At 42.1% G+C, this 25,332-nt stretch overlaps 1 protein-coding gene across 10 annotated transcripts in view; it reads left to right on the top strand.

Annotated features, from left to right (window-relative positions):
• Nucleotides 1–25,332, top strand: part of LOC115397477 (RNA-binding motif, single-stranded-interacting protein 3-like) — a 135,156-nt gene that overhangs the window by 16,179 nt on the left and 93,645 nt on the right. For 2 of the 10 annotated variants that reach the window (XM_030103824.1, XM_030103818.1), the window contains exon 1: nucleotides 8,252–9,653. In XM_030103824.1, the coding sequence (XP_029959684.1) occupies nucleotides 9,579–9,653 (75 nt within the window). In that variant the 5' untranslated portion in view covers nucleotides 8,252–9,578. Of the gene's footprint in view, nucleotides 1–8,248; nucleotides 9,654–25,332 lie in introns of those variants that run through there. The other 8 variants (XM_030103820.1, XM_030103821.1, XM_030103819.1 and 5 more) reach the window with 8 other exon arrangements.

The following is a 25,332-nucleotide window of genomic DNA, read 5'->3' as shown; positions in this document are numbered from 1 at the left end:
AAAAGGTGAACTTTCTTCATCCAGGTTTCAGTATGAGGCTTAATTGCAATTTACTGTAGTAGTTAATTCACACTTAGATGTTTTGAGTTTGTTTTTGTTTGGGTTTTGTTTTCCAATAGAGTTTCACCCTCGGTAGTGTCTCTTTCATTGCATTCAATTTTTCTGAGAAAATGATTGGAAATCATGTCTTGTTAAGCTGTGAAAGCTCGGTATCTGATTGCATTTGACACTCTGAATAGACCTGCTAGATGTGTTTGATCAGGGGAAATTCGCTGACACTTTAACAATACGGAAATTAGAAGGCAGAGACCCTCACAATTAGTTTCCACAAACTAATTACTCAGAGGTTGCTTTGTTGCAGTGATCACATGTGAATTACAGGGAAAGCCACGCAATGTCAAAATTGAATCGGCTCCAAAAAGACACAGCATTAATAAGCTGCTTTTGTTTTCCTGGGGAAATTGCCATTTTACATTTTCGAGGTTAAGCAGTTGTGCACTTCACTGAACAGTACAACCTTTTTTAGTAAATTTTACAGTGAAGCCTTTCCCTCACATGTTATACCAGTTTTTCCATTCAAAGTAAGACAGCTGTGATCTTGTTTTTCTTTTACTCATTACTTGAAAATAATTATTCAGTTCTCTCTAAACTGACATAACATTTGGAGATTTGCAAAATTAGTTTACTCTCCTCTTGATCACATTTCATTGGTGTTAGTATTGTTTTTTAACAAATCATTTTAAACTTTCTCAATAATACAGTCTACAGGACTCAGAATACAGTGGAGGGTGTACGGGGTCATTATCATGCAGTTTTCCTATCGTAAATTTTACGAAGGAGTCAAACCAGAAATCAGACATTTCTTTGCAGTTCAGAACTGCTTTGTTCGGTTCCTTTGGTTTCTATAGCTTCAAATTTCAGTTGAACACAAATTCCACAAGTCTCTGATTAAACATTAAAAGAATATCCATAATTAAAAAAAAAAAAAACTAACAAAAAAATAAGCAATAAAATTATACTTAAACCAAGTTCATAAAATTGCTAAGTCAATGAAAATGCATTTATTAATATCCTGACACTGCTGACAGGATGTTGCATGTGTTTTTCCTATAACCATAACTCCTGTAACATTTTTGACTATCATAATAGTGAAATACAATAGACTTCTGTCTTTTTTCAATGTATAAAGTACTGGCAGCAGAGGGTCACTATAAAATGCTGTATATTTTCAGTTTATTTTAGATTTCAGTTCCATTCATAAGTTGCTTTAAAGTGTCAGTTTCCTGAAGAGAAGCGTAACAGTGTGACTTGGCACTTCAGAAAGTCTAATATCATAATGTTTGATGCGATCTCTGAATGCTTTAGTCTCTGTTAAATAATCCAGAAGTAATTGACAGAGGATATGAATCATACAGATATTTGTTTAAAAGGGAAGTAGAAGTGTTCTTAAGAAAGGAAATACAAACTGATGTCTGAGATAAACAAACCAAAGAGACGGCAATCTTAAAAAGAGGTCTCTGAGGTAGGTAGGCCTTGTTTTACTTCTGAAGAGTTCTGTGACACACACTCAGGCTTTGCCTTTTAAAATATACGACAGATACATCACACTTGTTCTCTCAGATAAAGTTGTGCTACAGAGTTGAAAAGAGTTCTGCAAGGTAAATTCATCCTCATCTTCGGTTCAGTAGGTTTGGACAATCCAGAATCAAAACAGGAATATACTTAATCCTGTGCTGGTTGGTTTTGTTTCTCGATGCTGCATGCTTTTTAAAGCTGATGATATCAAAGATGTTCATGTTAAAATGCACCAATGTCAATCCATCATGAAGTGTCATTCAGAGTGGATGAGGTTCTTCAGGAACCGTGCGTTCACTGTGGAGGACTTCCTTTGGACCATCATACCCTGTGATGACTCAGAGAAGTCAGTGATCAGTGACTGAATGGAAGACTACATTTTATTGTCTAATATAGGTAGCTTGAGTTTACGAAGATAAGGTGATATAACTAATTAGCTGGTGCTGATATTATGAGGCATTTTGCCTAATTTTGCAGCTTGATGTTGCATTCAGATCTTTATATATTTTAGGATTATTTCATCTGCTGATGGTTGCCCTGGAGCCAAATCACACACACCTCAATTGAAGGGTCCGGGTAGTGTGAGCTGAAATATATATAGTTTTTAAAGGTAAATGTCAGGAACATCAAATTATACAGTTAATTGATAAGTACTGTATATTTGTTTGAATAGTTTCTTATTTTTGTAGTGATATGAATTATTGTTGTTACATGACCGAAGCACTAATCATTTCTGGTCATACCAGTAAGTAATGTATGCCACCATATGTTAATTATCATTCAGGCTTAAAAATCAAATAAATAAATTCTTCATTGATGACAAGAAAATGGACAGAGTTTTAGCTCTGAATGGATTTGATAATACAAGCTGCCTATTTTGATTTGATTGAAAGTGGAACATGTAGTAGATCACAGACACAATACAATGGCCAGTATGTTATATGGAAGACTGAAACTGGCGTGGTTGATGAGCAGCACCAGACAAGAGCTTTCAGGAGAATTGTGGCTTCTCAGTATCGGCTGCAGTGGGAGACATCAGTGAAGAAAAAAACATCCTTATTATGAAAAATCAAGAATTATTAGGTGAGATTTACCTTCAGCGGCTGTAAAAAGAAATAACTGAGTATTTATAGCACATGGCAAAAAATGTAAACTTGCATCTACAAGGATGACTGTTAGTTTCTCTCTAAAGCCACCAGCAGCTGCACGTTGCAGAGTGCCTTCTCTGCATTTTCACTCGTAGAGCACCTCTTTGATTGTAGATTTCCCACCTTCCTCCACGTTGAGTTCCAGGCTACGACGCACATTGATGTGTCTCTCTTCTTCTTCTTCTACTTCTTCTTCACCTGCATCAACGCAAGGATCAGTATGCATATCACTGGGATTTTGTTCACTCTCGTGTGAGATGTCGGGATTAACAACTGAATCAAGCAGATGTTCCTCATGCAACATTTTTATGGCTCCTATTCGTATGAGAGGTGAATGTGAATGAAAGTGTTGAGCTCTGGTCACAGTTTCTCACAAACACACCCAGAAGTTACATTTGGTGCAACATTATGAATTGTGTGCAACAAAAACTAGTGTTTTGTCACAGTTTTGATGACATACCTGACTACTTTCACAGTTTTACCAGATATGTAATCCAACATTATATGCATGATCACTTTGGCTAAAATAGGTGAAAGTCCCCATTACAGTTGGTTGCTGCCTGCTCACTGTTCCTCCACGTGAACCACCAGACAGTTACAATTATTCCTTCATTAAAGTTAAGTTGTAACTCAAGACATATCACAGATCAATGTTTTTTTTTTTTTTTTTTTTTTTTTCTTTTCCCAACAGACCATGTTCATCAGTCGAACAGCCTAAGTTACCAGTTTATTCCTGGAGTTGTGTGACAAAGCAGCTCACGCACCACCTAACGAAATAAATTCTAATTGTCAGGATGAAAAATGTAGTTGTTGCAGCCTAAACATTCCAAAAATGGTTCCACTCACTTGAAAATTGTTTTACTAAACGAGGATTAACGTGATCTTAATTGTTTTAACTTGGTCTCTCACAGATTTCATTCGATCTCAACAGAAAGTCAGATAAAACTGAAAACAGCTGTCTCTGAGTCATTTCAATGTTTCATCAACCACGATCTATAACTTACTAGTAATAATCCCCTTAATTCACCCTGTCAGACGTCAATACATTGAAGTTCAAATACCTGTTCTTCGTCCCCTGCGCCTCCTCACCTGGTTGAACTAACGTAGCTGTGTAGCGTTAACCGAGCAGCAGTTCTCATTCCTTCTAGGAATTCTCATTTCTTGGTCATATGTACAAACAAATGTCCCCAATGCTCTGAGCATATCTGTTTTTTTTTCTTTTTTCTTGGTAATAGCTTTATTTATACCTTTATTATTTTAGAAAAGTTTTGCGTCCAATCTAACGGGTTTCCAGCATCTTCACAGTGGAGCAGGGAGGAGAGTGTTACACTGTTCTGTTCTGTTGTGTTTGATGTTAAAGCCTGCATCAGTCCAGTTGTGTTCTACATCCTTTTTCTACTGTAGGCGCACAGAGGGAGCAATTTGAGGCTCTAAAACAAAAGGAGATATATGGTACACCACTGTCCTCACAGTGGTCAACAGCAGACTGTGGAAGAAATGTGTTTCATCTTTCATCAAGATCATCCCCAGAATTGACCTGCTGCCAATAAGGTGGAAGCATGCAATTTGGCTTTGTAGTTGTAGGGATGACTGTTAAATTGCCACATACTGCTTCTATATATTCTATATTTTGTATAGGGCTAAGTGATTTGATTTCCTGGCCTGAAGGAACCTGGAACAGTTTATTCTACCTTCTCTGCAGTGCCTGTGCTTGTATCTCAAGAGACTCACAAAGAGAAAGATTCCCTCATGCTGTGTGTGGCAATTGGATGTAATAGTCCATTTACCACTGTAAATCTGCCGTGTGCAAATACCACAGTGTGGTGTGCGTGTGTGTGTGTGTGTGTGTGTGTGTGTCCGCGATGATATCCTGGCTGGTGTTTTCCCCGAAAACCAACCAGAACAGCTTCTGTAAAAGAGAACTATCGTCATCATGACCTCCTCTGTTTTCCCAGCTGTATCTGAGCTACGATGTAAGGCTTTAACACCCCCCCCCCCCCCTTTCTGGCTCAGTGTTTGTTACACATCTGGTGGTCAGCGATGAGAGGAACACATCCCCGAGTCGCAGCATGGCCTTTCCTGCTCCATTTGAAAACTTCTTTGATGACTGGCTGCTTTAGAACCACAGTGTCAATGAAAACACTTTATTTTGCTCCAGCTGTCAGGTTTTTTGTCTGGGATTTGTCGAAAAGTGGACACAGAGACCTGTCCTCACTTAAAAGAGGCCTTTCTTTTTCCAGGGGAAGTGAGAAATGCTAATTTCAGTGGACACACAATTCAGACTTCAAAAACTTGTAGGCAATTACATTGTGTTGAGGACATAATGATTGTGCTTAAGTCATAATATGAGTCTGTTTGATATTAAAATGAAGGCAATTAACCTGCATGTATTTACTGCTATCATTACTTGGCTGCTCTGTCACGAGGCAAAGTAATTAGGAAGCTTTATTATGGCGGCGTATGGAGCGAGATGTAAAGATTGTGCAGCTCATAATAAGACCGTGCCGTGCCGTGGAAAGAACCCATTCTCTTTCTTTGTTTTCCCAACGTGCCATGTCGGCAGATTTCTCCAGATTTCGTGGAAGCTTCAGCTGGTGTGTTACTCAAACATAGTACACTCTCACACACACACACACACCAGTCCCTCATGGTTTGCTCTTCCAAACATGGTGCCGCTTATTGAATGTATAACCTTCCTCCATCAAACTGCTTAGTTCTGTGTGTGAATAACCCCGCTGAGTGCAAAGAATTACTTAACTAAAAGTGCAATAAAATCAATAGAGTCTGTTTTTGCTTGCAGCATCCTCACAACTTGCTTATGCCTTTCACTATGAAATTCAGGCATGGAGAGATCACGCAATAACTCGGAGTGATGGAGGACTTTTATCCAGGTTTGCAAAACTTATTCAATCAATTCACAAAGAGTTTGAGACCGTTTTGAAATCAGCATGCGTTCTTTGTCAGTTTGGATTTGATTAAACATTTGGATTTAGCATCATCACGTAAGCTGCATATTTATAGAAGATGTAACCTAGAAGGTACTGTTTGCATCTATCTACACACAACACAGTGCAGACTGTATACCGAGGAACCGAGCTGGCTGTGTGACGCACACACAAACCACGCAGCATTAATGAGTCCATCAGTCATACTTGAAACATGTTTAGCATGTAGCATTAATGTGTAAGCCCTGAAACTCTTTAGTATGTAGCGTTTTTAGCATTTAAGTGCTTTTGCGCTCGCAAAAACCTGCGTCACTTGACGCAAAAGAGCATATCTGTTGCTGTGTGTCAGGCCTGCTTTTAGCTACATGTCATCTGACGGCTTCAGTCTGGCCGACGCAGCTGTGCACATGTGTAGCCTGACTCACCTCTTCAGTTCCGGCGAAGTTAACTTTAGTCACTGTAAGCTGAGCTGCCATTTACCTGATGACTAATTTTCCTTCTTGCACTCACAAGGAATGCTATTGGAGAGCTATTACTGATAATGATAGCTTTATCAGTTCTCACGAAACATCACATCAGCACAACATTTCTGAGTTATTTAACTGTAAAACCAGCTGTTTTCACAAAATTAAAGGAATTCAGATGTTTTTTTTTTGTTTTTTTTTTTTTTGCACATCAAAATCCAGTCAACACTTGCTACTATTAAACATTCGCAACATAGTATGAATAAGTATCCATCCTTCTCTTCGTCCTTGAGTCTAATGGGGTTATATCAACAGTCAGTGAAGACAGGGAGGTGAGAAAAGTCACATCCTTGCACAGAGAGAAAATGCAAAACCCACAAAAGCCTCCCAACATGGATTTAATCTAGGGATATTCTCTCTGTGAGACAACAGTGCTAACCACTACCTAATAAAAACACACAATTCTCAAATGTATCCAAGCAGAGTCCTGCGAAGAGTTTTCTTTGTAGATGATATGAATGAGCTCAGTTCATCTCATGGTTAACAAGGCAGTAAGATGAAAATGAAAACAGAAGTAGGGAACGCATTCTTGCCTCGGGGCTTAGCTGTTACTGTTTTACTGTGTTATAGGTTGCGACTCGCAACGCTGCGCGAGCACTTCAGCAAGATTTAAGTCAAAACTTCCCAGATTAGCTGAAAACCCAATTAACACAGTAGCAAATTATGGTGACAGCACCGCAGCTTGTAATCACGCAGTTGGTTAAGAAAATAAGCTGTAAACACTGTCATCATCAGCAGTGTACAATGTTTACCCACTTCTCAAGTCTGGAGTAGCGTTTGTGCTCATCCCCCTGGGCGTTTATGCATACATTACAAAGGTAAGGATATTTGGAGAGAGCTGATGCCACTTTAATTGCTCCTTCTCATCTTTTCTGTTCTGTATTAATATAGATCAGTCATGCTTGTTTTTTTTTTTTTTTGCCAAGCAGTCGAGCCTGCAGAGTTGTCAGATGTGAGAATAATCAAGGAAAAACTTCGACATTTCATGAATAAACTAAATGTTCCATAACACCCTCTTCAACTACACGCTGCCCCCGAAGATTCTTTTTGCTGTTAATATAGATAAACCGATGATGATTGTGTAAGCCGACAGACGAATTCAACAAAAATATGGACAGACACGTGGGCGCGGGGACACAAAAAAAAAAAAACCCTCTCAGACAAGCACACAATAGTACAAAGACAGTGATGTGTTTTCGCATCACGGGCTGTAAAGTAGTTTAATTGCCCACAAGAAATGAAACCCTTATCTTGGAGGAGGTTTTGTGTTTGCATTCAGTTCTCGTGCCCCCTTTTTCCACTGCAGTGAACTCGTATTGTCTGCCAACCCTTGCCTCTTACACACACACACACACACACACACACACACACACACACACACACACACACAGAGCCGTAGTCAGAGGGCAGAGCAGTCTTTTCATGCATGGCTCACTGTGCTTATGTAAGAGCACTACTTAAACCTGGTTACATCACATAACAGGCAGCACTGTGTCAGTGGGTCACTGTGCCACACAACCGCTGAACTACATACACACTCCACGTTGGGCCCGTTAACGGGCACGTTTTCGCGGCGCATCATTGTGAAGGATTCACGCGCAGGCACTGGAGGGTCGTTCACGCTGCTGTGCTTTGTTTGTTGAATGCATATTTGGCGTTGATGGCAGTGAATAGCAGGATGATGAACAATCCAAAATTATAGGAAGTAATAATTGATGTAAAATGGAAAATTTGAGTGAGATGTTTTCTTGTCAGTCAAAGCATTGCTGCGCCTGCAGCGCACCAGTAGGGGGGCCTCTATGTTTTCTGATTATATTCGTTTTGTATCCTCCACTCACCCTTTACCCCGGCTTTAACTCTCGGTACTCCTTCCCACCTCCAGCAACCCGCAAAAACAACCCATCCCCGTCCCTCTCTTTTCCTCTCGGTTTCAATTTAGCCCTAACAGACACACACACACACACACTCTCTCACACGCAGCTCGGAGAAGGGCAGGGCCAGACACTCCCACTGTTCTATAGTTCCATGATAAACACAGAGGGAGAGCGACACAGACGGGGCGAGAGAAAGAGAGAGCGAGGGAGGAGCGAAGCTGCGCTGAAGCCGAGCCCCTCTATGTCTCAGCACGCAGAGTGGAGCAGACGCCAACAGCCACACAAACACACTCCCCTCTCAGTTACATGCACAGTCACACACATACCACACACCACCACCACCGCCGCCGCCGCCGCCGCTGCCGCCGCCGCCACCACCACACACACAGTGACGGCTGCCAGGCGCAGTGGGAAGCAAGCCGTCAGGGAGAGAGCTTGAGAAGAAAGAGAGGGATCGCAGAGGGGAAGAAAAGAGAAGAGAGTTGGAGGGGGCACCTTGTGGATCAGAAGGGATTTTCCTCAGTGAGTGCACGTCTGGATAAGGCTATCTGCTTCTTCCTCAGCAAGAGGAGTTTTTACCGAGGCTTTTTCTTTTTGCTCATCCTCCACGCCAGGCTCCAGCGATATCTACCTATCTATCCCCGGAGCTTCACAAAAGAGGGAGGGAGTAAGAGAGAGTGTAAGAAAAAAGGCAGTCACAGCTTCAGCTCCAGACCACCCTCTCTCCTCCTCCTCCTCCTCCTCCTCCTCCTCCTTCTCCTCTCTCCCCAGCTCCACATCCATGTGTGAGTTCATCGCTGATTTCACTGTCTTTTGAGGATAGAGCAGAGGACAGCGTGTGTTCTTCAGGATACAGCCGGGCTCCCAGTGGGATCAGGGTCTCGTCTGGTGTGAGAGAGAGGGGGAGGAAGAACGAGACAGGGAAACGGATACACGGGAAAAGAGGAGCCAGAGAGACACAAGAAAGAGAGAGAGAGAGAGAGAGAGAGCGAGACGCTGGAAAGCAAATTGAGGGCCATGTTCAGGGCAGCAGTAAAGAAGAGGGAGTCGAATTTTTAGAACAGAGTGCAAGGAACCGGCAACTGGATTCCAAGCCTTCATCCTTCCTTCCTCCTCTTCATCACCCACTTCTTTCCTCTCCTTCAGCCCTCTCTCAGTCCTGCTCCTCAATTCACCCCATTGTTTCCTGTATTCCACCCTTTCATACCATCCTTTCTTTCACCTTCCTCTTCCCCAGTCCCCCCCCACCCCTGCTGCCGCTATCCTTCCCTCGAGAAGGTCTGGTGACATTCCCCGGCAAGTGGACAGACTGAAATCCCCAAACAGTGTCTGTCCGTCTATCCATCCCTTCTTCTGCGCAATCATCACCGGCGAGAGGAGAGTGCTCTCTCTGCATCCTCCACACTTGGAAACAACCATCTGAAGGATCCCGGCCAGCCCCTTGAAGTGATCACATCCCACCTGTGAGCTTCTATCTCCAGCCTCCAGGACCTTCAATTGGATTCCAGCTACATGGGAAAACGTTTGGAGCAGCAGCCAATGTACCCCCACTACACCTACTACTACCCCCACTATCTCCAGACCAAGGTAGGATGGTCAGCATGGTTGACCTATTTTATTACTTTGCTGCTTCAAAATGTTTGCGCGTTGCTAAATGCCCGTCTGTGTTTGATCTTACCGACGTCTCTTAATCATGCTGCAACTTTGAACCTTGTTTTCATTTAGCTGCCTCAGTGAAACTTCCTCCCAGTACCTGTTCACAAAGAAAAAAAAGGCAAGTTTTGAGTGTTTTCTGGAATAGATTTCCTTTTGGGTTCCCCAATTTATTTGATAGGATCCAGTGACGGTCTCACTGCAGAAAATGTGCCCAGTTCAGGTCCCGTGTTGGTACAGTGTGACGAGGCACCAAGACAAACACTGGAATTGCCTTGCAGCAGCTTGCTAAATAGCCCCGTGTCCCCCCGTCCCCCATCTGTCTCCGAGCGGGGAGATATTGATGTCACTCAGCTGGGTTTTTCCTTTTCCATCCGCTCCGAGCGCTTGACCCTGTCCTCCCCTCGCCGACCCCACCGGCTCCAAGTTCAAGTTCAGGGCAGGAGGCCCACCCTTCCCGCAGTCCTTGTTTTCCCTTCCACTTTGTCCCTCTTGTCCGCTCTATCGCCCCCTCCCCTGCTCGTCCACCCACCCCCCCTGCTGTGCACACCTCCCTTTCTCCTCGCTGGCCATCCTCAGCCAGTGCTCCCAGCTTGTACTACTCACCCGTGATTGCATGCTGTCGAATTGATTGATGGAACCTGATATTCCTCTCAGATTTCCTTGAATACACAAAACTAAGCACGTTTTTTTTTTTTCCACCCTCATTGGTCTTGAAGTTGTTTTCTCCAATTGTTTTTCTCACACCCTCTATGCATGCAGGCAAGTTTGATAAATCCATTTCTCACACAAACACACTGATTCTTCCACCACCACCTAGAAGAAAATGGATTACAAAGGCCTGATCGATTGCTCCGGCATCATATCACCCGCCATTCTCTTTGTCTGCGGTAATTCAATTGTTTATTATTTTTTGTGTACGTGTGGTAATAAATGAGCAGCATGCAGGTTTTCTGTGATGTTTAGTAAATGTGCTCATGTCAGTATAGGTGAGAGAAATGGAGAGAGAAGCAAAAGTAAGTGTAGGAGTGGGATGTTGTGAGAATAGAGAGATCACGCTGTGGGGTGGACACAGTGTGGGAAGAGCAGGTAAGAAAATTATTGTTCGACAGTTAAAAATATGCTGAACTGTGAACTGAACAGAAATTGCATCATGCGTTTGAAGGCCAGCAGCAAAATAGTTTTGTGGAGTCCTGAAGGATACTATCAGTGAAAGCATCAGTAAAACACTTGTGGTGTTTCTATCCATTTTATTTGAATTCTGCATTTTCAACAATTGAAGCAGATGTAAATGAGATGATCTTCACATTTTTTTTAACCACATTCGTACACTGCAATGGTGTAGTTGCCTTCTGACTACAAATGGGTTAAAACATCTGAAATGCTTGCTTGTTGAGAAGATTCCTGTTCCCGCTGCTCTGCAATCACAGATCAAAAGTCAATGTTTTCTTCAGTCAGATTCAGAATTTTGAATTGGGCACCACACTGAAGACATTTCTACTCCTTGCTGCGTTTTTCTATCACAAGCCTCACTGCAACAAGTTGTGGATCATGTCTGTTTATGACACCTCAGACCAAAGCTTGAGGAGTCCAATAAACAGCTAATGTCAGAAGTTTCAGTTCTGTTTTTATTCCAGGGAGCTGTAGCACAGCAGACGACGATCTTCTAAAATATGGTGTCAATTGAAGATGATCAGCCTTCTAATTGTTGGGTTGATTCAGTAATATAGTGTTTGGTAGATGGTAATTCTGACATAATTATTCAGTTGTTGTCCACATGCAAAATCTAATAACACTCATTCAGCTCAGTCAAGCACACTGACGAAAATGCATTTTTACTCATTGGCTTAAACAAATTTACTGCAGCCGCTCTTCTGCTTTAGAAAATAAAATGCAGTTTCCCAATTAGCTGCGCGACATACTTGCAGATGACACATGCAGATTGCGTTTGCGTCATCTCGACGTTAGCCACTTATCCACTGATCTCAGAGCTGCACACATTCACATCTGGGAGCTGTCTGATGTTTTTAAGAGTGTGCTGCAGACAAACAAACAGAAGCTGCGATCTGTTTGTTAAAGCACATCTGTGATTTTGTTGTAATGAAAAATGATGCGCCTAGTTTTGTTTTTTTTTTCTGTGTTTCACTGTTTTGGATGAGCAAATTTTATTTAAAACTTTTTAATAAGATATTCTCAGAAGACATTGATTCAGATTATCTGTTGGCACTTGTGTTTTTCGTATTCAGTCTACAAAAGAATGAATTAAACCTGAAAACATGATATGATGATTAAGTGTTCTGCAGCCGCGCTTGTAAGAAATGATTGCGATTGCTCCAGGTTTACAATGAAGTGAAGATATAATGTTGTTTGATTCTCTCACAATAAAACAGCAGCATTTCAATCTGCATGTCAGTGCATCCAGGAGCAGCCAATAAAAACTGCTGTGTTATTTGTAAGTTTATTGCGGCGGATCCCGCTGCTTGCTCATGAAGGCCGGATTAACCCCAACATTCGATGCATCCATGTCACACAGCTTTATGTGTACGGATGTCGCCACGTCGCGCTGCCGTCTCTTGTTCTATGATTTATCTCCATCAGTTCAAGGTCATCTCATTTCTCTCAAGTATCTGCAACAGGCATCTGGCCCAGACCATCACTTCATTCCTTGCACTCCATCCATCCCTCTCTCTCCCCTCTCCCTCCCTGTTTCCCTCTTCCCTGCTGTCAAGGTCAAATCAAATTGGATCCTACCTTCCCCAGCGTACCCTCTCAGCTGCGCCTGCACCGCGATGCTCACATATGCATTCATATACGGATAAAACCAGCAACACTATATCGGCTTTGGATCCGTGACCGCGCATGAGCTTGTAACTTTGTCAGTTCACGTGCGAGCGTGAACAGAATTTATTTGCTCACTTTTGCGCGGATGTGTGCAGGCGTGCATCCTGTGTGTGGTCATGTGAGAGAGTGTGTGGCCTGTGAACGCTGACTCCCCCCCCTCTGCCTGACCCCTTTTCAGTGCAGCTTGCCGTCATTAAAGCTCCCCAGGTCCCAGAAGAACAGTTCTGTGTGTGTGTGTTTTTCTGTGTGCGTGCACGCGTCAGGCTCTATAGAATAGCTCACTTACACATCTATATGGAGCCTGACAACAAACTCGTGTTTGATCTGCTTGTTCTCCTTCGAACAGCGGTAGTATCTGTGTGCGTTACTTGGTGTAACTGCTTGTGGATGTGAATGTATCTGCAGGTGCTTTGCAGCCTCTTCTTTTCTGCGTGTACAATGGACAAAAGCAGACAAAGACTAAACCGTCTGCACTTACTGTGCGATTTCTCACATTTTACACCTCTCTCTTTCTCCCTCCTTTTGCTTACTGATCTGATCGGCCTCCTATTAATCTCGATTCCGGGAAGTGGAGGTCCTCCTTCTTTGGAAATCAATCATGTGTGTATATGAGCGCCTGCCTCACAATAGCAATCTTTCGAGGGACGCACTTCCTCACTCTCGCGCGCATACACGCCACCACCATCACACAAAGGCAGTTATAGAATGACTGGTTTAAACTAACAATTAGCCAGATGACGGAGTGTGAGTAAATGCGCGGCTGTTAAATAGAGATTTGCTCTTGCTCTGCCTCCATAATGGGCTATAGGTACAGTTAGCATACATTAGAAGGGGGTGGGGAAGGAACAGCATGCTCTCTTATCTGAACCGAGTGGCCCTTCATCATGGCTGGAAGAGGGCATGAGGGGATCAGGGGGAGGGTTAATGCCCAAACGCAGCTGCATTGTTACCTTCAATGTGCGATTTGTTAAAATTTAACCAGAGGCTGCACTGTTGCTGGACGGACAACCTATATAGCTCAGATGTATCATTCCTAAGTCCGAGCTATATCTGGGTTTCAAATAACTGCCCCGATGAGCAGGTTTCACTTAGTTTATTTGGAAGGCTTTTTTTCTGTCTCTTAGCAGTGATGATTAATTATTGACTGAAAACATGAAACGCTGAAAACTAAAATCCCCAACTGGACCAGATGAGTGTACAAAACAGATTATAAAACAGATTATGGAAGCTTGTAATTGCTGCAATGATTTCTGAGGGTTTGCCTGTGGTTGTGTAATGTGTCATCACACTAAATTTCACAGCATTCACTGAATCTGACACCTTCTCTTCTTGAAAAGAAATCCCACTGATAAGACAGAATTGTTGGTTTCGAGGTCACGTGCATTGTTATTTTTTCACTTTTCCTCACATGAATGTTTTTCACTGTCATCAGCCCTATATGAGGCAGATGGCCGTCACCTCTGAGTCTGGCTTTCTCTCACTGTTAACAGGGAGTTTTTATTCCTCAGCATTGCCTGTGCATGCTCCTCTGAGAGTCCTGGGGTTTTTTTCCCCTTTAATTTTTTTTTTTTTTTTTTTATTGAGGAAATATCTTCTGGGGATATTATGGGACTGTCTTTTTTTTAGTCGCAGTGGGGATAAAATGTACCCTCCTCATCGACAGACTGGACAAAACACACCAAATCAATGATTCTTTTTAAAGCAGTGCTGCCAATTCTCAATAAAATTCAAAAGTTCACTTATCACAGGTTTTCTGTATATTTTCAAATGGATTTTGAGATTTTGTTGTTGTTTTGGACAGCCTGAAGTTTTCACTTGGAAAATGTATTTTGTGTAGAAAGTAGGCCTGCAAGAGTTGCCTCCTTTAGTGTTATTTAGCTCTGAATACACGTGCTTTAAACACCCTTACATTAAAATAAGATCTGATCTTAAGCAATTGTTGCGCTAGTCTGGATGTGCAGGTAATCTAATACCACACTGTTTGTTTACCTGTAAACTTGCTTCTCCATACATATACAGGAGGGTGCCGTTTAATGTTGTAGAGCTATTAAAGTTTGTTTTTTTCCCCCCCCCTCCATCTTTTAAGCTTGTGATGATTGAGTGAGGATGTGAATCTTTGATGATAATCACTAAGAGCAAGATAAGAGAGGCTAACTGAAAAAAAAAAAAAAGTCACATTATCAACCAGTCGATCATTAGTTTGCCGCAGATCAGTGTGCTAATATGCTCAGCGGCACACAAGGAGCTTTAATTAGGGTAATGAGGAACAGCATTCAGCTGATATCAAAGTAATGACACATGCGGACACGCCTGGACATCTAAATAGAATATCCCATCCCTTCAAAAATTAGCTTTTCACATTCAATTACTCTCTATTATGTGCTAGATAAATGTGGTCAGTGGTTCGCTTGGCTGTGATGAGTAAATAGGCGCAATAGATAAAAAGGAACACACACTCACATATACACACACAAAGCATGCAAATGTGCATGCGCAAACACAATGAAGACCAAAACAAAAAAGAAAAGAAAAGTTGAGCTCATCTTCCATTTCACATGTCCTGCCTCGATCATCCCTCGTCTTCTTTCAAGCTTCTGTTCCTCCTCTTGTCAAACATGAAGTACTACGCCTTAGCAGAAACGGCCACCATAAATTATGCAGCGCGCATCTCGCACACACATGCAGACACTGAATGGTGTGTGTTTAACGTGCAAAGTAAACGGCGGGTACGGGGGTTTATAGCTCGGCGCGCATTCTGCTCATGCCCTGGTTCTCCTCACACATCTGCCTGCCCTGGATCAGTTGTGCTTTTACAACCGTCAATATCATTATGTAGGTGTTGTTTAAAAAAACCCAGTTATTCTGTTTGGATCTCGGCTCTGATCTTGATAGCATCATACGCCAACGTAGAGAAGACGGAATGGCCTTATGTTGCCTTCTTCTAATGCCCTACTGAACACGCTCCCTGCTTTTTCTCAGCCTCTCTCTCTTTTCCTGCTGGCTCTCTCACACTGTGTTCCTCTCTCTCTCTCTCTCCTCTACCATCTGTTCAGTTCGCAGGGCCTGGGTAGTTTTTACTGCTTAAAAGGGACTCTCCTAACCACCCATATATGTCCATTTATTATTCTCCGTGGGCTGATCTATTCTTGTCCCAGTACAGTAGCGGACTCTGACCAATGCCTGGCTGTGTTAAATAGGAGTGAAAAAGCTATGGAGGGTCAACATATGCACAGGGATGTGAGAGGAAAGCTCGCTCCCTTTTGTGATAGACAAAATATGTGTGAGAGAAAGGAGGGAAGAGGAGGAAAAAGGGGATTTGAGGAGAGTTGAGTGAGACGTATCAAAAAGAGAACAGATGGCTGTAGCAAAAAGAATTCAAAAGAGAGAGAGAAAAAAAAAAGATAGCAATCCAAAGGGAAATAAATACCGATGCAGCGGAGGAGACAGAAGTTGTCGGCTGGGTCAGGGAATAATGGTGCTGCTGCATTTTTAATAGTTGGCCACTTTGTAGCGACCCTTGTCTAATGGATTCGCTGCCTCTTAAAAGCTCCTGTCAGAGCCCTCTACCTCAAACAGTTACACCACGGAAATTGCTGAGGGCTCAGACAGTCCCCAACACTTCCTGATACAATGTCCAGCAATCTAATAATGCCTGGCAGCAAACATAATTCCACTCAGTACGCAGATGTTTTGGCGAACCAGATTTAGAGCTAAATTTACCGAGAGGAAACGGCAAGTAAAGCACGGAAGGAGGCAAAAAAATAAATAAATAAATAAAAACCCAGCAGACACTCGCACAGATATGACAAATCTTTGAGCTGTACAACTCTAGTCAGGAGTGTACTGCCTTTTGGAGCGTAGTGCTAAAGCACATGACAAAAAATTTATTGGGGGGATGAAAAGCCTGACAAAGAGCATGGCCTCTTGCTGTTAGCTGTTTGAAGTCTCTGTCTGTGTGTGTGTGCACGTGTCTGAGAGTGCTCACAGTGTGTGTTTGTGTGTTAGCGTAGAGGCTATAGCCTATTGCTATCTTGCTGATCTAGTTCCTGGTGATGGAAAATGATCATGTTGAGGTTTCCAGAAATGCTGTTACTCTTGCATTTTGTGAACAGTCTCCTTATCCTGCAAAGAATAGTCAAGATTTTTGCCAATAATGAAAATCTGATTATTGCCGCACATTTTCCAATACATGTTTCTGCATTTGAGAAAATTGAAGGAAGTGAGTCTGTGACTGTCCTTCTCTGTGTTTTCCCTGTGATGGACTGGCGACCTGCCCTGCCATTTCCCATAGTCAGCTTGGACAAGCTCCAGCACATCACGACCCTGAGTTTGATGAAGCAATACAGAAGATGGATGGATGTCGTGCCCCCTTGCTTCTTTGCATTCTTCTTTCTTTGAGGATTACTTAAGTTTTAAGACTTAAATATTCATTTTAAAACCATTCATTTGCCTGTTCTTGTTTTAATTAAAGATGGAGTCATGTGTATTCTGAACTGTTCTAAGATTCAGTGCAGCAAAGTAGATAAAAAAATACTTATTTTCAAACATTTGAAGAGTACTACAGAGAGAATAACAGAACCACACCACAAACTACAGACCTGATAAGTATCAAAGTAGAGATCACAAACTTCGAGATGATCTCATGGCCTGGACTCTGGATTTTTTGGCTTCTTCTCATGATCAACTAGCACATTTTTGAAGCGTAAACCCATATTTTGCCATTCTATATGTTTTCATGTACCAAACTGGCCTCATAGAATAATGTGTCTGACTATTATGCATCAAAACTGATTGATTCAATATGCTTAACTTTCATAGCAGGCAGCCATCTGTGAGAGAAATCTCTCAAAGTGGCCAAAAGCGGGCTTCAGAATGTGAAGTATGGTCTGTTGTAATCAAGAATGTTTATTCAGCTTTTAGTGCTGAGCTCCAGTTTATTTGAAGTTGCAAATTTCATTTATTCTCACCTTTCTAGACTTTATTGCTGTCCACATCTCTTCATCCAGTGTTTCCTCCAGTCACCTGCTTCTTCAGCACAAATGCAAAGTGTGAAAAAGCAAAGCAAACAGTTTTGAAGCTGCTTTGGCTTTAGTGCCCGTACTAAATTTGAGGGTTACACTGTCAACATGACTCAGATTACAGTCTACCTGTTGTCTGATTTATTGTTGGATAATGTATTCAAGTTGCACTTTAAAAAAAAAAAAAATGTGTTGAGATGTTATTTATCTGTTTTTATTGTCAGAGTATCTGTTGACAACTGAAGTTTTACGAAAAAAAAAAATAGGTACATGAAGTGGGTGAGCCAGGCCAACCGTAATGTCTGGAATGAGTAAGCTGCAGTTTACTGGCTGTCAGAATGACATATTTGCCTTTGCAATTTATTTTCGTTGCCATTGTGAATTTATGTAGCAGTCAAGACATAATCACTTTAGCTTCTTGAGGAATGAAATTATTTGAGCTGATTATATCCAAACTATTGATTATAGCTCAGACTAGCTAATTTTCGATTAATTAATAAAGAAAATAATCATAATAAGTTGTAAGCCGACTGACTGATGCGCTTTTAATATAGAAACCGTGAAGCTATAAGACGATATTGTTGTTCCCCTTCCATGCTGGCGTGGGAATTCGGTCTGAATATTTTTATGTTTTTCACGGTGTGTGAACTCCCTGATGGTAGTGTGATAGGGTGTGGTGTGAGGGGTGTGTGTGTTTGGGGGTGGAGAGTGATCCACACACCGGGGACCAGGGAGATAATTGAAAGAATGGCCTGAGGGATTTTCCCCATATGTTGTTCCTCATCCTAGTTAGCTGTTGCTTCCTTATATTTTGTTTGCTCCAGATCTCTTTTACAGGCTGAGTCTTCTCTTTATGTCTGTCGCTGTGGCTTTTCTTGTCTGGAATCAATGCAGGATAAATATTTTAAAGGAAAAAAAAAGGATTTTTCCAATTTTCTTTTAATTCAGCTTGCTTTGCTTATTTTACATCTTTTAAAATGCGTCTTAATATTATAGAGCAGTCCATCCATCTGTCTGTTTTCCCGCTTTGTTCAGATTAAGGTTACAGGGACCTGCAGCCAATCCCAGGGGTTGAGCCTGTGAGTGAAAGCAGAGCCGACCCTTGACCCTCTCAGCTTCCTGACATCCTGTAAAACATTTTTTTCCTTCTTTGGCATTTTTGCCACACCTGAAGAAAATGAAGGGTTAAACATCCTGCTTCTGAAATCACACAAAAGGTGGTGAATGAATGAGTGATCTTGCGGAAGCTTGGATTTCACAAATCCACCTTCACAGCAGAACCTCGTGCTCACCACAGATTCATGTCCTGAAATGAAAACATACAGACCTTTCCTGTGTTCTACATATTGCCAAGTAGATGATCGATGGTCTTTGGATGTGAGAAATGAGACATGTTTCTAATGTGGTGACACTGAATCCTAAATTCCTGCATCAACTGTAAATCCAAAGTATCTAGACTGCAGTTTTATTTGGGAAACAGACGCATAATAACAAATAGTGTTTTCACATGTTTTTTCAGATAGGATTTTAAATATCTTCATGCCATGCAAGACATTCACAATTTGAACTTCTGTTAGTTTGAATAAAAATATAACCAATACAGAATGTTGTGAATAAATGGTCTGATCAGTTGAACTGTTCAACCAGCGATACAGAGATTTTTTCAGTCAGCTATGCAATAATAAAAGCTCAAATTTCCAGTAGAACCATTGGTTGCTTCCCACTGCTATTGTTTGAATCAGTGTTATTATAAAGGGCTTGTATGCACTCAGGAAGCTTTATTTTTTTTTGTATTGAGAAACACAGCAGGATACCTCAAAGTGTGAACAAACTCTGGAGCTCGACCTCTGCGCGCCTCCCATTTCTGTCAGCGTTCAGAGAGGAATATCTAACTTTGACTATATAAAACTGCCACAGTGTTTGCCCTTGCAGACACTTTAGCTGGGTTACAGACACACTCTTGTCCCTGAGCCAGAGGTGGCTGGCCAGGCCAAACATCTCCTATTCCCTGCTAATGAAATCCTGAATAAAACCCTCCCCGCTCAGCTTGATCCCACACATGCAGGCACACACACACACACACACACACACACACATGCACAGTTACACAAGTGCAAACACACAAACACAGACACTCACTCTCTCCAGGGTTCTGGAACACTCGCACACACGTATACACACATAGACACACTGCAGTCCCAGCCAGGGATTATCCTGTGAAAACACTCCTTTTGTTGGACCCCAGTCAAATTACTTTTTGGAGCTCTTTTGCTTTTATCAGAGTTGTCTACGTAACTGTGTTTGTGGGAGGGAGAGAGGGAGGGAGGGTGTATGGAGGTTAATATGCATGTTTAGACAATCCAAACATAGATTGTTGCTGATTGCAGGAAGTATGTCCAAATTCATTTGGACACTAATGACTGGGGAATATGAACAGCTCACTTTGGACAGTGTGTGTGCATGCATATGCATGTGTGCATTAATCAACAATAAAAAAAAACATGTTTTTATTGGTTTTAATGTGGTAAAACCCATCATATAGCTCTGCTCTTCTTCAGTCACTGAATTTTTAAGGGGCACCTGGGAACTGGCTAGTACAGTTGAGTGGGCCTTGATAGTTAAGCTGCATCCCTCTTCTTTTTTTTTTCCTTTTTTTTTTTTTTATTCATTCACACTCGTCGATCTCCTCAGAGACTAGTGGTCTTTTTCAGACTCGTGCTACCCAGGCAGTAAGCGTGTTCTGGTGAACGCACGTGCATATGTGAGCCGTGTGCTCGTGCTTCAGCCTGAAACGCAGAAATGAGGCGAGGCTGCCCGAGTGAGAGATAAACAGAGACTAACAATGGAGAAGAAGTAAAACGTCTGCCTTTGTGCCACGCACGCACACACACACACACACACACACACACACACACACACACACATACACACACATCTGTATGTGTGTGCCGAGGGTGCAAACTAGCTTTGTAGCTCTCCACAAAGTGTTGATTTAAGTGGAAGTGGAGGGAGGAGATGGGATAAAAGGCCGGACTAGATTAGGCTGGCACACAGTACTGAGGCGTACATTACTGCCTGGCCTTTCTGTGCGTGCACGAGACGAGTGTGCACGAGACGAGCGTTTGTAGGACAACGTTCACGTCGGGTCAGTGTGAGCAGCAGTTTGATGATATTGATGCAGCTGTACAATAAAGCAGCGGAGCCACTTTATTAGCACCAGGAGCACCAATCATTGTTCTGGCTTTTTGTTTGCTCTACATTGTGTTGAATAAAGGAAGGTTTGGAAGCTCTGTGGCTTTATCTAGCTTGTTCCAAATGTCCCAGAATCTTCATTTCTGTCGATGGGAAGTAGGTTATATCTTCTGTCGTCTTTATTTCTTTAAAAACTTTTTTTGGTTTCTGCCAGCGGGAACCAGGAGCTGTTTTTTTTTTTTTTTTTTCCCCCTCTCACATCCCACTGTTTAAAGTCAAGATCTTCAGCATTAATCGTTGACTGGCTAAGTCACTTCGAGAGGAGCCTTTCCAGCTCAGTCTTTGTGTAGGAAACTGACAGTTGAGTGTAAAAATAACATTTAAAGTGGTTTTAAAGGCTTGGGTTGTGCTTGATTTAACTTGAACAGACATAACAGCTTCAAAAGCACCGGCACCGCTTGTAAAGAATGAAATGCCATCCACCTTCTCGCTGTTTCAGGTACTAAACATCTATTTCACTCTCCTTTAGGCAACGTTTAAAGAAGTGCAGGCTTCCTTATTCTTGGTGAAGTGTTTGTACAGTCAGATTTAACAGTTATTGAGGCTTTATTTATTTACAGAATGGTTCTAAAACACAGTTGAATGAGTAGGAGTCTCACACTTTTGGCAGCAGTGAGATGAGAAGGAAGTGAAGCCACTGCTAAGTAATAGTTTATTAATTCATTTGTCTCTATTTCATGCATAAGATAAGAAAAAAAAAAAATCACAGTTAACTCTACAAGCACGTTTGTGCTGAGCCAACGGAGGAGGCAGCAGCATGTCTGTGCTACGTGTGGCACACCGGCAATCTGCATTTTTTATTGATTTGACTTCCTGCATGAATAATTAAGATCCGGGGGAGGAAGTATCTTCATGTGGACGCATGTTTGCATCTTTATGTGCACACGCTCAGCTGTTTGTACCGCACATGGCGGATGTGTTCACTCACCTTTGTGTCATGAATACTTCAGAATACTAGATTACGGCGCATGAAAATGTCATTTTTATATTCAGCAGATGATCTTTATCACATATGTACTGGACTACAGGGCATCGGTATAAACAGCCTTGTGAACAGCATAAATATGCGCCGATCAAAGCTTGACCTTCTTTGTGGACTGGAATATTTGTGTCTGTGGGTGTTTTCTGAAGGTTCCTGCAGTCATTTGTGCTGTTTTTGCCCTGACCTGTGACTCAGGGTGACTGACTCACTCTGATGTTGTTGTAGTCAGCGACGCTGCACCAGGATTCCCAAACTATCCCCCCCCCCAAAAAAAGCATCATTCTTGGTGATATAATAAATATATTTATACTGTAATTTATTTGTGGAGCCATATCTCCTTATCATAAAACAAGATAAATATCCATCAAAAAAATTCTGGCCTTTAAACTGGCCAAAGTTGTTTTGGAAAATGAATCATGAATACATTTCAGTTGTTCAAAATTTATTTAGTTCTGGCCTCATTTTCAAGTGAGCCGGTATTGGATTCGTATAGTTATGGATCTGTGGATCCTTTTGTCTAAGAAATCAATGTTAAAAAAAAAGCAGAAAGTTGAGCTGCTAATCACATTTCAAACACAGATTATGGAGAACAAAATGTTTTTGTGCATTGCAGACCAAGTTGGGTGCCTTGGGGTTTTTTTCCAGTTCCAGTAGTTGCAGTCTAGATTTCCCAGTTACTTCTTCTTCAAAGCATTCAGCTCACATCAGTAGATGTTGTTCACGCTCTGCTCAGGAGGGCTTCACGTCCCACGCTTTAAACGCACCACGTTCACCCAGCACACATCTTTCTTGATATATGAAAATTCACTGCACTCCATAGACCCCCCTGCTTTAGTTATTAAGACATTACTTTGACATTAAAACCTTGCATTGTCCTGTCCAAGCTTGACTTCATAAGTCCAATGTTCTTTTTGTTGAACTGTTTGTCTTTTTTTTTTTACCTCTTTATTGCTGCCACCAGACTTATAAAATAACGCGGCGAACACTCAAATGCTATCCCACCTACGGCGAAAGCTCAGGCGCTTGTGTAAATGCAAGCAGCTAAATGAAATGTACAGCATTTTATATTTATGCAAAATTTGAACATTTCCAGCGTCTGTCAGCGGCTAGATTGGATGCACTGAGCAGGACAGGAGGAGAATTCGGTACACCGCTGTGACAGAAAATACTGACTGTAGCACTCTTACCAATACCAACCCTGGAATTATCCTCTCAGTGGAGGTCTCTCCGAGTCCTCCCTGTCTCTCTCAAGAAGAAATCAATGATGTGTGTGGGGGGCACTCAGCCAGTGCTGTGAGAGACCCACCTGCATACAAGGCATACACTAACTGCAGATATATTTTTAGACACTGTCGAGAATGAGAAGAGAATGCAAATACAACTATTTAGACTGAAAGACCGACCATGCTGGGAAAAGAGTTGACTGTTTGGTATGTGAGGCGTTTTCTCCGTGAGAATAGGTTTGCACAGTTGATGTTAAAATGCTCATCACATTGAATTTATTTCACACTTTAGTTCAGCTTTTTTTCTTTTCTTTCTTTTCAGAAGGACTGTAGTAGAATTAAAAAATGAGCAGAAAGTTTAAACTCTGTATCGCATTATAGCGAGCTAATTGAAAGTCGACGTATAGCTGTGCACATTATCGAGTGAAAAGAGGACTAGAGTTCAGACTCCTTGGTAAAATTGCATAAAAAGCTACTTCTTCATGCTCACTGAGGCAGATGTATACATTGTGCTGGAACTTTGTCTTTTCTAGACTATTGCTACCTGTTTTGTTATTGTCATGAGCTTTGATATTGATCTTTTTTTTCTGATGAGGCTTTTACTAAACACTGCATACATGTAACTAGTTTATGATTTAATCATAGTTGCTTTTATAAGGTTATGATTACAGATTAAGTTACTTTTTTTTTTTTTACATGTTCCTTCCCCATCATCTATCATATGTTTAATTCTCAGAAAAAGCCATGACGCATTACTCTTTTCACTTTCGGGTGTATCTGATGGGTTGTGGTTTGTAACTTTCACACAACTCTCCCACAGTACCGAAGTGCGACTTGAGCCGCACCCCTTGAGGAGCGTCTTGATAATGCTATTTTGGTGCAGACTCAAGTGCGACTATTGTCTTCACACCTCGCTTTCTGCACCGTACTCAAAACTCACCTGGGTGGCCCCCCAAAAAACTGCAGGTGTGAAAACACCCTTCGATACACTGCGGTCCGCACACAGGGGAAAGTACCTTTCACTGCTTATTGGGCCTTGTGTAATAGCACCATGATCTCTCCTACTCGGGCCTAATGCTCAACTTGTATTCATGAGGCACTAAAATGGAGAGGACCCAGGTGGTGCCGGTTTTAGCCCGGAGGTGTCTGCTCATCCACAGAGGATGCTGGGGTCAGAAAAGTTAAAGCGTAGCAGAGGAAAAGTGGAGCACATAGGCCAAAGAATGGATCACATAACTGGGAAATATGTAGAGCTTGTAAAAATTCTCCTCTAAGAGGAGAGCCGTTCGGATCAAATATCTTCTGACACCGAATTGAGACCAGCAGAGTCGGCTGCCTTCGCGCACTCAACATTTCAGCTTTCACCATGTCACTGTTTTTTCCCACTTTCCCATTCTCGCCATAATTGCTCTCAGTAAATTCTCTCTTGACTTCTTTTCTCTCCGAAACGCGTATCGTCAGAGTTATGTTGCCGCAGTGCCGAGATCGTTTACAGCTCTTTTTTTCAAGACGTCATGTCAGACGGAAATCTGTAAGACAGTCATAGAGAGTTCAAAACGCGCAATCTGGACTTTACAACAGTCAACTTGAGACGCGAAGCCCAGCAGAATTACAGACCAAGTGACAAACCCAGACAGAAGGGAAATAGGGCTGACGAAAGTGGAATGGCAAAACAGAGACAAAGCAACACAGACGGACTTTTGCTTTCTTCCAAAGTACAGCCACAAGCTGTCGGCCTCAGTCTGCCAACCTCGTTCAACTTCCCAGCCATAGATGAGCTCTGTGCGTGCGAGCGTACATAATTCATCAGCGTGTCCAAATGAAGATCGAGAGATTATCACGACCAGTGGCTGAAAAGGGGAAGCAATGGGAAAGAGGACGGGACAAGAGGAAAATAGTTGTGGTGTCTTTAAGTGGATAGTAGTTTGCAAGGATGTTCTGTTGAGATATTACAGGATGCAGAACATGGACTAGCTCGCATTCGCAGCACACCTGAAAGCATCACTGTGTTCACGTACACACTTCCACAGGCTCCCTGAGAACAACTCAGTGCCTTCTGTTTCTCTATCTCCCTTCAGTGACTCCCTCCCACCGTCCCCCACATCCCCTTTTTACTTTCAAGGAAGGGTAATCCCTCTTGTAGCTAATGTGCTGTGACATTTCATGGTACAATAGGATTTGGGAGACACTATGTATTCTCATGTTGCCGGGGTCTGGCTGATAACCTCGCTGTCTGGATGATTTTGGACTGGAGCAACTCCTGAACTAGCTTTTTATCTCACTTTGGAAATCTAATT

The sequence above is a fragment of the Salarias fasciatus genome, chromosome 11, assembly GCF_902148845.1.
Source record: "Salarias fasciatus chromosome 11, fSalaFa1.1, whole genome shotgun sequence".
NCBI lineage: Eukaryota > Metazoa > Chordata > Actinopteri > Blenniiformes > Blenniidae > Salarias > Salarias fasciatus.
The sequence above is the reverse complement of the archived record's forward strand: the minus strand, read 5'-3'. Positions and strand labels throughout refer to the sequence as shown.